The sequence below is a fragment of the Artemia sp. Qi Xiang Cuo genome, chromosome 16 (assembly GCF_049724085.1).
Source record: "Artemia sp. Qi Xiang Cuo chromosome 16, ASM4972408v1, whole genome shotgun sequence".
Taxonomy (NCBI): domain Eukaryota; kingdom Metazoa; phylum Arthropoda; class Branchiopoda; order Anostraca; family Artemiidae; genus Artemia; species Artemia sp. Qi Xiang Cuo.
In genome coordinates this window covers 9,486,651-9,499,056 of record NC_142809.1, presented here as the reverse complement: position 1 = coordinate 9,499,056, position 12,406 = coordinate 9,486,651, and the positions used below count along the sequence as shown (strand labels likewise).

General features: G+C 35.8%; 2 protein-coding genes across 4 annotated transcripts in view; one reads left to right on the top strand and one right to left on the bottom strand.

Moving 5' to 3' along the window:
• LOC148942547 (trypsin-1-like) overlaps window positions 1–12,406 on the bottom strand; it is a 413,175-nt gene that overhangs the window by 313,303 nt on the left and 87,466 nt on the right. The window lies entirely within an intron of this gene.
• LOC148942548 (uncharacterized) overlaps window positions 1–12,406 on the top strand; it is a 157,857-nt gene that overhangs the window by 122,358 nt on the left and 23,093 nt on the right. For all 3 annotated transcript variants that reach the window (XM_089102520.1, XM_089102518.1, XM_089102519.1), the window contains exons 14-15: window positions 5,448–5,558; window positions 7,624–7,740. In XM_089102520.1, the coding sequence (XP_088958646.1) occupies window positions 5,448–5,558; window positions 7,624–7,740 (228 nt within the window). The remainder of the gene's footprint in view (window positions 1–5,447; window positions 5,559–7,623; window positions 7,741–12,406) is intronic.

Below are 12,406 nucleotides of genomic sequence, written 5' to 3'. Positions count from 1 at the left end.
TCCTTCCCACTCTCCTCCTTTTCAATCTCTGTATTTTAGCCTTCAGCTGCGAATTTTATAGCTTATTTCACAGAATATGTTCTTTTATAGAATGTTCTTTCACGTAATAGCATGAATATGGATTAGAACAAGTACATGCAATGGACTCTGTTAATATTTATGAGTGTTCGCTCTTAGTTCACAGAATATGCTACCTCACAGAACAACATGAAGATGGATCTTCGCAGAATATGGGAATATTCACAAAGTATAAAAAATTCTTCTTTCCTTTTCTTTTTGAACGGATTCTAGAACTTTCAGAATATACAGGACTTAGATATCTTTTCGATCGTAAGATAGATGAAAAAATTTGAATTTTAACAAGTTCCAAGAATGAAAATTACTTGTGGATCGACGTAATATTTTTACGATATTGATTCGATCATTTGAGAAGAGGAAGGCCATCAAAAAAAGAAGAAAAAAAGAAAGAAATAGGTTCGTTTCCTTTTTGTTTAGGGACGGTTGACCTTTTGAACAGCTCAGGGAAATTCCCCCGCGAATGCAGGCATGATCATGAACTATTTTTTTTTCATATGTATTTACTCAATGATATGTCTCTGGACTTGATAATTACATTTTTAAATTTTATACATTATTACATTATATACATTATTTGCTTCTCGTACTTCGAACTTGGTGATTCTCTTTGCTTAATAATAATAACAATGGAGATCTTTATTATATAACTAATATATACAAAAAAGCCCGAAGCCCAGTATTCTGGGCTACTCCAACTCCTACTCCTATGGCTACTCCTGGAATACTCTACATGACAAATATGCATCGGGTTACCACACCTTCCATCGACCAACATATCAACACAGTATTATAATTCTGCTTGAGAAAAAGAAAACTCGTACTCATACAGGCAATGACTGCTCAACTGGCAACTGAAATCAGTCCTATCTAACTCATTTTTCAACAAAGAAGGCAACCTATTCCACAGCGCTGGAAGAGCATGCCGACTTGAAAATGCCGGCCTTTTCGACACCCTCAGTTGTCTCCTAAATTGGCTTACCTGTCTAGTTCCATAACTGTGAAGCTCTGCTGCAGTAGAAAACATATTCCAAAAGCAAACTGAACAATATGATTAATAATATCAAGCATAAACAAAACCTTATAAAACTTACTCAATCCAGAGAACGGCAGAATTTGGACGCGAGAATAGATGGATCTTATAGAAGTTCGGCTCTCAATCGCATATATCACTGTCATCGCTTGGTTTTGTAATGACCGCAACTTCTTAAGATATGTCGAAAATGTATTAGACCATATCGAACAACGATACAATAGATAAGGCTGGATTAGTGAAAAATAAAGCAGCCGTAACACTTTCTGAGGAAACTACTATTTCAGTTTTCTTAACAATCCTACATTTCTTGCAATCTTCGAGGATATGCACTGAATATGTTTTGAAAATACATTGTTTCATCAATAAGAATGCCTAAATATTTCACAACTTTTCTTCGTGATATGACCGATTCACTAATATCAAGTTCTTTCAGCCACGGGTTTGCCGATCTCCCAAAAACAATAAAGATAGACTTGTTGTAATTAGTTTTGAGCTTGATAAGTCTCATCCATCTCTCTATGCGGATCATATCTTCCTTTATTAAGAACAAAACTTGACTCTCAGTGAGTTCCATAACTGAATGGTTGGTGTCGTCAGCAAAAAGAACAAGGGACTTTCTTGGTTTCGAATTTGCAGTCTCTTCACTCAAATCCGTCACCAACTCAGAAAGCGTGCAATGAAAATCATTTATATAAATCGCGAACAGCAAGGGGCCAAGAAGGGAGCCTTGGGGTACTCCGTAATTTAATGGAAAATCTCCCGACTCAACCTGTTCACTCGTACATATAGTGATCGTCTCCTCAAAAACGAAGCAAGGATCTTTAGGGCGTTTCCTCTGATTCTAGCATTTTCCAGTTTCTTCAACAGAACTCATGGTCTGCGGTATCAAGTGCCTTGAGGAAATCTAAAAATATAGTTGCAACTTTAAGCTTGTCGTCAAGTGCATCATTTTTTGTTGTTGTCAGAAACTGTTTAGCATGCTCCGTTGGAAAACCTTTCCTAAATCCAAATTGGTTTTTGTAAAAGAAATTTTTTTTCCAGAAATTTATTTATTCTAATTATATTACCTTTTCAAAAATCCGCGATAAAATCGGTAGAAGTGAACTCGGTCTATGATTGTTGAAATCACTTCGGTCACCACCTTCATGCAAAGGTACAACTCTGGCTTCCTTAAAATGACCAGAGAATTCCTGTTCTTTGAGACAACCATTTATTAAGGACACAAAATCTGGAAGAATCCCAGGTAAGATAAGACTTGTTACATTTAATGAGAGAAAATCTGCTGCCGCTGCTGCATTTCGCATGTCACCATTTCATTCACCTCATACATAGAAGTCGGCCGAAGGCGAAGACTAGTATCACTTGGCGAGGGTAGATGTTGCTCGAAAGTCCCATCACGGGTTACTTCCTGTGGACGACTTCACCCTCTCACCTACTTCCGAAAAATGTTGGGCCAAATCGTCTACTAAATCTGGTGTTTCACGATTTCCATTGCCTGCGGACAGAACAACTTTTTGTCCTCCAATAACTGACCTTATGGTGTCCCAAGTTTTAGCAGGATTTTTTTGATTTTCTTGCAACTTATTTTTGAAATACTCTTTTTTGTTTTCCGCAGCAACTTATTTATTGCGACATTATACTTGCTTAGAATCATTATTTGTCTAGTATTTATACGTTCTTGCTGAAACACGCTTGTCTAGAACAACTTTCTTTCGATAGATCCTTCGATTAGAGTTTGGATTCTAATTCAAAATTCTATTAAAATTTCAAAAATGGTACTCAGTCAGGACTTGCCTGGTTTTTATACTTACTCAGGACTTGGCTTGTTTTTTATTTTGCCAACTCAAGGCCTAGCTCATTTTTAAAGCGAGCCAGGACGTGGCTCGTGATATCACCGAACCAGGAATTAGCTTATTTTCGCAAGAAATCAGGACTAAACTTGTTCTTTTTTTTTCCAAGCTAGCCTGCAGCTTAGATTTAGCACGTTTTTGCATTGAAACTGAAGTTTTATACCAGTTTTGGCCTTAAAGCGATCTAGGCCATTTTTACGGCGTAGCGGGAAATTATGGCAGTATCAAATTTCGTCGCTACCAGCTATTAGATTTTCGATTTTTTTGTTATATCCATGAGGAATTTACGTACGAAGGAATTTAACGTAAAGGATTCATAATGTGAGGGAGGGATTAAACAAAAGAGACAAATGAACCAATTATGCGAAAAATAAAAGAAATGTTCAATAAATCGTAGTTGTCTTGATGTTTAAAGGGGCTATCAAGAAGAATCTGAAGAAGAAGGGGCTATTAAGAAGAAGGCGATGTTTAAAGGGGCTATAAAAAACAACTTGAAATCCTATTCAAAAAATCTAACAAAATTAGACAAATTATTTGAAAAATCTTAGGAATTACAGGAATAATCATAGAAGATTAAAATTTTGATAGGGAATCCCCCCTCCTTCACTTCCCCGTCTACGTATGTTCTTCCTCTAAAATGTCACCTCCGACAGAAGAATTCTCCGTTAAAATCTTAAACATTGAAATCGAAAAATTTTATTTAGATATTGTTTAAGCTATGGTGATTCTCTTTGCTTAGATTCGTTATTTGTTTAGTATTTACACTTTCTTACTGAAATGCGGTTACTTAGAAGTACTCGTATTTTTTTCGATATATACCTGGACTAGAATTTAGATAACTTTTTTCTCATGTTTTTCGTATAATAATCCTCTTGTTCCCAATTAATCGTTCTTGAGAGAAAGAGAGAGAAATTATAAAAAAAAAAAGCACAAAAAAAATTGCCAAAACGCCTTACGGCTTGTGCAGCCATTCTCGAAACTACAAAAGAAAATCACTTATCAATGGATTCCCCTAAATAACAAGAAACAAGCAAAAAAATCACCTCTTGAGACTCTGTACTATACTAATCGAATAGAACACTATTATATACTATTTCCCTATCTCCCTATCGCCGTGTTTTCAAGTTTTACTTTTGTTTTGTTTTATCACGTAAAACAGATCGGCTTAGGGTATATTATTTCTTTTTTTCATTTTTAATTCAATGTTGACTCGTTTGAAAATTTGAAGTGCCAGATTTTATACGTAAATTTAAATTTTAAATCTTAGTTCAAAAATTTTAAACAGAAGATAAAATTTTAACCCAACATTTTCCAAATTTTGCTTAGATATTAGTTAAAGATATGGTGTCTGAACTTTTTAGGTGAAATGTATTGCTGGCTGTTTTCCAATCCTGTTTTTCTTTATGAAAAGATTAAATTAAGGGGTGTTAATTAATTAAGGGATTAAATTTAGGTTATTAAAATACATGGAACGGGGGAAAGGGTATTAAAATAAGGGGTAATGGCTGATGTAAACCATCCAAGGACATTAAAACTCAAGCAAAAGGGCAAATCTGTATGCTGTTCTGAGATGGCCCATTCCGGTTTCAGACATCGTATGGTTTTACTACTGAACACTGCACCATTTTGCCATAATCGTCCTTACAGGCCGAGGAACCATTTTACGAAATAGCAGACTTACGATAGCCGATTCAACCTTTCTTGCTGAATACATTAAATTAACCAAACCCCAAAAATGTGTTAAGAGCTGATATAAACCATTCAAGGGTATCAAAACCCATGCAAAGCCTAAAATGTTTATGCTGCTCTGATATATCTTATTCCAATTTCAGACATTTTAGTACTGAACACTGCACCATTTTTCCATAATCGTCTTTACAGACCGAGGAACACGTTCACGAAATAGACTTACCACAGCTAATTCAATCTTTCTTGCTGAATACATTAAATTAACCAAACTCCAAAAATGTGTTCAGGGCTGATGTAAACCATTCAAGGGTATTAAACTCATGCGCGGCATAAAATATTTATGCCGCTCTGATATATCTTATTCCAATTTCAGACATTTTAGTAATGAACACTGCACCATTTTTCCATAATCGTCTTTACAGACCGAGGAACACTTACGAAATAGACTTACCACAGCTGATTCAACCTTTCTTGCTGAAAGCATTACATTAACAGAACCTCAAAAATGTGGTGAGCGTTGATGTAATCCGCCCAAGGGTATTAGAACTCATGTACATGTACAAAATCTATATGCCATTCTGATATATCTCACTCCAATTTCAGGCATCGTTCTATTTTAGTACTGAATGCTGCACCGTCCTTACGGTTTAAGGGACCGTTTCAGGAATGTGTGGGCTTAGTATAGCTGATTCTGTTTTTGACTCATGATTTCTCGGGATAATGAAAAGTAAATGCATGCTGTTTAGGGCTGCTAAGTAGGCTTTCTCATGATTTATACATTTTTTTCTTATTTCTAGGCTGATTTGGGGGACTTGGCAGGAGTGACTCCTCGTATCTCTGCAACACAGGTTACAACACGATCTGCCTACTCTACAGAAAACAAAGACCTGAATGCCACAACGAGTCAGGTGAGTTATATGCCTAAATCAGGAAGGTAATGTACATAGCACCGTGTGCTACCATTCATCAGAATCCGTACCGAGGTGGTACCTATCGCCAAAACGCAGAGTTTTTCTTGAAGAAACGCTGCTGTTTTCTTTTTTTGAGGGGGGGGGGACCGGTAGATGGTTCTTGGTGACATCCACTTTTGAGTAATTGAGAACTAGATAGCGTTGTTGTTTATATGGAAGTTGTAAATTTTTAATATCCCCAGTGCCCAAGTCAAATCAAGGAGTAAAAGAGAGATTAAAAGGAGGAATGAAAGGAGGAAAGAGAGTAAATGAGTAAAAGAAGGATTAATATAAGGAATAAAATGATGAATATGGAAGCTGTAAATATTTAGTGTCTCCAGTGTCTAAGTCAAACCAAGGAGTAAAAGAGAGATTAAAAGGAGGAATGAAAGGAGGAAAGAGAGTAAATGAGTAAAAGAAGGATTAATATAAGGAATAAAATGATGAATATGGAAGCTGTAAATTTTAGTGTCCCCAGTGTCTAAGTCAAACCAAGGAGTAAAAGAGAGATTAAAAGGAGGAATGAAATGAGGAAAGAGAGTAAATGAACAAAAGAGAGACGCGTATTAAAAAATGCGCTTTAGTTCCTTTTGCACCACTTTTGGGCTCGTATGCTAAACGCAGGCTTAAAGAAAATGTATATAAGTACACTATTTGTCTCCTTTTTGTAAAAGTGGTGCTTTTATTCCCGGCCCCATTTTAAACTAAAAGTATACCAAGAGATGAAAAATAAATATAAGCAACTGTTTTACCTTAATTTTGGGGGTAACGCTGTATAGTCTTGGTTGTTCTCTCCTTCTTTCCCCCTTAGTGACGAGCTTGATTCTCCTCTTCTCAGCGTCCCATACTCTTTGTCCTTTACCTGCACATAAGGGTATCCCCCCAAATAATAGACCTTAAATATACCCTCCATCCCAACAAAACGCTTTGGTTCAGTCTTGAGAAAGGGGTTAGCAAACTCTGAAAAATCCTTATTTTTAAGCTATGACTTTTGAACTATTCTGTAGTAGGGGGTTTAATTTGTCTTCGGAGCAAATTTAGGAAGGGACCCCTCTCCTCCATCTGTGCGCATATGCTCGTTATATGCCTATACCTTTATATATACTATATATAATTATAATTATATAATATATATGATTTATATAATTTATATAATATATATATATATATATATATATATATATATATATATATATATATATATATATATATATATATATATATATATATATATATATATATATATATATATATATATATATGTATATATGTATATATAAAGGTATATGCTATACCTTTTCAACTTTACTCTGCCTTTTCACTTTTCAACTCTAGGCTCTAAAACTCCAACTTTTCTAAACTTGAAATAAATCTTATAAAAACGATTTCATCTACTCAGACTGAGGCTGTTTTAGGCAGACATCTTAGAAAATGGGGTCCACCATCTTAATATAATTTTTTGTTTTGTTTTAATTGCGCTACTTATTTTTTTCTTGGAATTTTTATTAAGGTAGACAATCAACCAGATTACAAAATTATATGTATAATTTGTATTTATATGACGGGATTTTAGTTAATCATCCGGTAGTAGTCTATCTGGAATTTATCTGACTTTGTATTTTGCTTATCTTGCTTTTTTGTTTTTGTTTTGTTTTTGTTTTTGTTATATATTTTTGTTTTTGTTATATATTTTTAGTTGGCATTGGTCTTATTGTTAGATATATATGGATATCTATTGTTAAATTCTTGATTTTCCTTGTTTTCCTGACTATTAAACTATTCGAAATGTCATTTAACCTAATTTTCTTGTATTTTTTATGGGGGGAGGGGTGGGTGGGTGAGGTGGGTCTTTCTCAAAATGCAGCAATCCACCTGGATTTAATCTGACGTTAAAATTTACCTTTTTTTGTTTTGTTATATATCTGTTATAATTATATCTCGTTTTGTTGTTGCCAATGCTCTCAAAGTGCTCTCTTTCGAATATCTCTCCTGTTTTTGTTATTTTCACTTTTGAATTTTGTAGGTCAAAGAGAAAACAGTAACAGCGACAACATTAACTTCTGGACAACAGCAACAGAGGGTTATAACAGAAGAAATTCGACAGAAGTCGACAGCCTCAGTTTTGAATGATCTGCCTACGGTACTCTTTCAATTCTTCTTCTAGTTTCTATTTGGCTGTACTATGCTGGCTTATTACGAAGTTTCTCCTATATTACTCAAGTTGAAATACCAAGGACAGTGAAAACGGATTCTGATCGTTTAAACTGGTTAAGTGGAAACTGACGCAACCCTATATACAAGGGCGTATCCAGGATTTTTGTATAGGAGGGGGAGGTTTACGAAGAAAACTTTTAAAAACGCATCAAAAAATTGTTTATATGCATTTTTGTTGCGTTTTTACGAGTTGGATAAAAAAAAATTGGGGGGAGCGTGTCAAACTCTGTATCCCCCCCACCCCACTTGCCTGGATACGGCCTTGTTTATATGTCTTAAAAAATTTAAAAATTAAATCTTTAATGAAAATAACCTACTTATGCAGTTGTGTAGTTTTCGCAAGTAGTGGGTGTCAAATTAGATATATAAAAAAAGTTGAAAATCAGCAAAAAAAAAGCCAAAAATATATGACATCAAACAGCATAAGAAAGGCTAGCTTTCCTTGAAGATGTAGTTGTTTTCGCTAGTAGTGGGTGTCAAACTAAATATATAAAAAAAGGTGAAAAATCAGCAAAAAAAAGTAAAAAATATATGATATCAAACAGCATAAGAAAGTGTAGCTTTCCTTAAAGGTGTAGTTGTCTCAAGTTTCTATTCGTGTAAATGAAAAGCATTGTCTAATTTGACTGACAAGTTTTGCTTATTTATTTTTATGTTTAACCTTGGTAATACTGTCAAAAATGTGTTTTTTTTTTGTTTTTTTGCCCTTGGTACTTCACTTGTGTCATGTCCATGGTACTTCAATAAGTAATTAGAGCAAATTAAGAAATTTGGCAAAAAGCTCACAACCTCACGATACTCTCCAAATTTTACATCTAGGTTCTATTTGGCTTTACTATGCTTGCTTATTATGAAGCTTTTCACATATTAATTGCATTAACAAGTAAGCCCGTATCCGGAGGTGACTGGGTTCTAACCCCCCCCCCCTAATTTTTGCCCGACTCGTAAAAAAGGTAATAAAATGTATATAAACAAATTTTTGATGCACTCTGTAGAGATTATTGTTAAATTCTGAGTAACGGCCCACAAACGAATTCTTGAAACGGTTATAAAGGGGCTAAATCTTAATTTATAATCCTTTTTTAAGTTACGCGGTCCTACCCGCTGCAGCCACACCCCCTCTCCTCTCTAAGCGAACTCGCATACCAAAAATGGAATCCTAAATAAAGTGTAAAAATAAACAAACTCGTCTGAAGAGCTAGGCAAGAATATAATAGGAAATTAAAACAACAGCGAAAAGACGAATAGAAACTGAATGAGGAAGTAATTTTATATGAATTGAAATACAAAATCAGGTGAATCGACCTAAGGGGGATTGGGGGCTGATATTAAAAAAAGGCACACAATTAATTTATTTATTTATTCTGTACTTTAATTCTAAAGCTTTTCCTTTTCTGAAAAACGGTTTTTGATAATCCTGTCACAATCTCTGCCACCAATTTGCTAAGGATAGGTACAAGGTCATTCGCCGTTTCTTGTATAGTTTTATTAGCTCCGAAATTCTTGTCCGACTTCACATGTAGTTGACAATTATCTGGAATCTGAGTGAGGTATTCCGGATCAGAAGCGCGATCGTGCCAAAAGTTGTTCATTTGACTAACTTGACTTATGTCCCGGACGTCCTCTTTGGGCGTCTTGGGGCCATCTCCATTACATGTTGGCAGTTCAGCTATTTGTTTGGTTTGAGGTCATCCGCTTAATTTAACAGTTGCTGGAGGTCATTACCAAAATCGTCTCACCGTCTCTTCCTTGGTCTGCCAGGACAGCTGCTGCCGTGCAATCTACCTTTGAGAACGACTGTTGGCAGTCGTGGCTTCTCCATGCATGGCCAAGATAACTAATTTGTTGTTGTCACACTCCCTGGAGAATTGTTGTTTCCTATTTCAACTATTCTTGAAGATCTTGGGCTGGAGACTCTATGGAGGTTATACTGGCCAGACGTTGAGAATACGAAGGCTTTTCGTTTGGAATGCCAAAATTTTTCGCTCGTCCTCTAGTTTTGGCGTCTACGTCTCGCAGGCGTACAGAGCACCAGGAACGATTAAGGAGTCAAAGAGTCATAACCATAGTTGTATTGAACAATGTTTATTTTTTTAAAGAGGGAGAGCAACCTCTTGAAGATGGCGCCTCTTAGAGCATGCCTTCTTTTTTGTCGTCAGTGCAACTTTTTAGTAGGTTCCATAGGTATAAGAACTGAGTGATTCCACTACTCTGCTATTTGCTGTAACATGAACGGGAGATGGGCAGGGATTTCTTGTTATACGCATGACTTTTGTCTTCCTCGGATTAATGGACATGACAAAGCTATTTACTACTGATTCTAGTTGAGGAGCTTGGGGCCTGTTAATTAGGTACAGTTTCAGCTAGTTTATCAAGCTCGGCAGCATAAACTAGGGTGTCTATGGTGACTCCGCTAATGGTCAGGCCTTCTTTGTTTCCTTGTAGGGACAGAGTGGCGTGCAAAGACAGCTTGAATAGTTGGGGAGAAACTATGCAGCCCAGAAGCACACCCAAAATTGTTGCTAAATCTTCTTTCTGGCCTACCATGGTCTGAATGTAGTAGTTGTCGTACATATTTTTGATAATGTTGAATAAGTTTTTGGGCACACCATAGCGGGCCAGAATATGCCATAGCCCGTGTCAGCACCCTAGATTAAAGACCTGTTTGAAATCCATAAATAGTTAAAGGGCTTCACTACCGAACTGAAGGTCTTTTTCTTGCGAATTGTCTCATCACAAAAATCTGGTCCATTGTAGATCGTTCAGGCAAGAATCTGACCTAATAGTCACTGATGATGTGACCTGTAATGGCTCGGATTCAAATTAGGATAGGCCTTGTTACGATTTGAGCTGGGTGGCTATTTGAGGCTAATGTGTCAGTAATTTTCGCAGTCGTTTTCTAGGCCTTACCTACGGTACGGTACGATCATCGCTTTTGCCCATGCTTTCGGGAAATAGCCTGTTGTCCAATCGTCAGTAGCTATTTTATGGAGCAGCTTTTCTAGTATTGTGGGACCAACTTTAAGTTGTTCGGCAGGGATAACTTCGGGGCCTTAGGCTTTATTATTCTTGTGTCTGCAAATGGTATGTTCATCTTTGCTCAATAATGGATAAATTATTATTATTATTATTAGTTTTTACATTATAATTATTATTATATTATTATTATTTATATATTATTATATTATTTTTATATTATTAATTATTATTTATAGTATCAATTATTATTTATATATTATTAATATTATTATTAATTATTGTTATTAATATTAGTTATTATTAATAAGTCTGGGAAATCCTGATAGTGTATTAGAGTTGCACGTAAGAAGTACGTGCAACTCCAGTGTTTCTCCAGTTTTTCTCCAGTGTTTTTTTTCATTTAATGGCCTCACTATCGTCAAGAGGTTTACCATCCTTATCCAGAACATTAGTGGGAGCTAATGTCCTGGGGGGAGAAGCTTGTCTTGGGGTGCCTGGGATAAGGCCAAGGGGGCCTACCATCCTTATTCAGGATATTAGTGCGGGCTAAGGACATTAGTGGTGACAGCTGCTGATGTTTTTGCAGAGAGTTGTTTAATTGTTTTTTACATTCTGCGAGTGTTTCCTAATCTTAAATCATTCTCGCAAGACTTGCATTTCTCTCATATTTAATTTACGAAGACTGTTCGAATCTTTTTGTGTACTATCCGTTGCATCCATGAGTATTTAAGTATATAGTACTTCTCTACAAAACTAGTTACTCAGTAACAAAATGTGACCGTTTAATCCTGGTCAAGAAAACTAAAGAATGATTTGGTCACCATAATTTCAAGACTGAAGTAGGGAAGGGGGAAAGTATACTTGGTTTGAACCTTAATGTAAATAATGTGTAAATTTTGAAAAAATGCACTTTTTGGTACCTAACGGCAAAAAAAGGTCCTTATGATATTTGTTTGTACAGTTAAGCCCCTCTGCCGAACTAGATTGACACCCTACCCCCCCCCCATACCCAAATAAAATATTAAGTATGTCGGTGACTGATTTGTTAATTGTTACTGGAATGTAATTCTTGACATCAGGAAAAAATTGAAGAAACAAGGAAACAGAAATAAAAGAATCTAATAGTAGCGTAAACGAAAAAGCTTTAGTAAAAAAGAGTCGAAGATGAGAAAAACTGCTACCTTTATTAATACCAATACAAACATGGACTTGAATTGGAGACACTTACGTGATGGTCAAGCACCACCAACAAAACAGCCAAAACCAGCGAAATATCCATGGAACAGTCGAGTACAGGCAGTGTTGTCATTATTATTAAGTACAAATTTTGAGCAAAAGAAATATATAGGACACATACAAAAAAAATATTCCCCTAGAAAATATTTTTCACACTTCATCAGTCAGAGCCCATCAGAGAGATGTCACCATCCTATATGGGTTTCGGTTTCGGTTCGCTCCCCTCTGCTTTTAAGTTTAATTTGTTTCATAAGGCTCACCTTTTTGAGGTATTTAATGGTGATGTGGAACTCATACAAATATCGCTTGAATAGTTAAGCCCCTCCCCTGAAATGCCTTGTTCACGATACGCCCCCCTGGGTACTGCCGGGGCTATC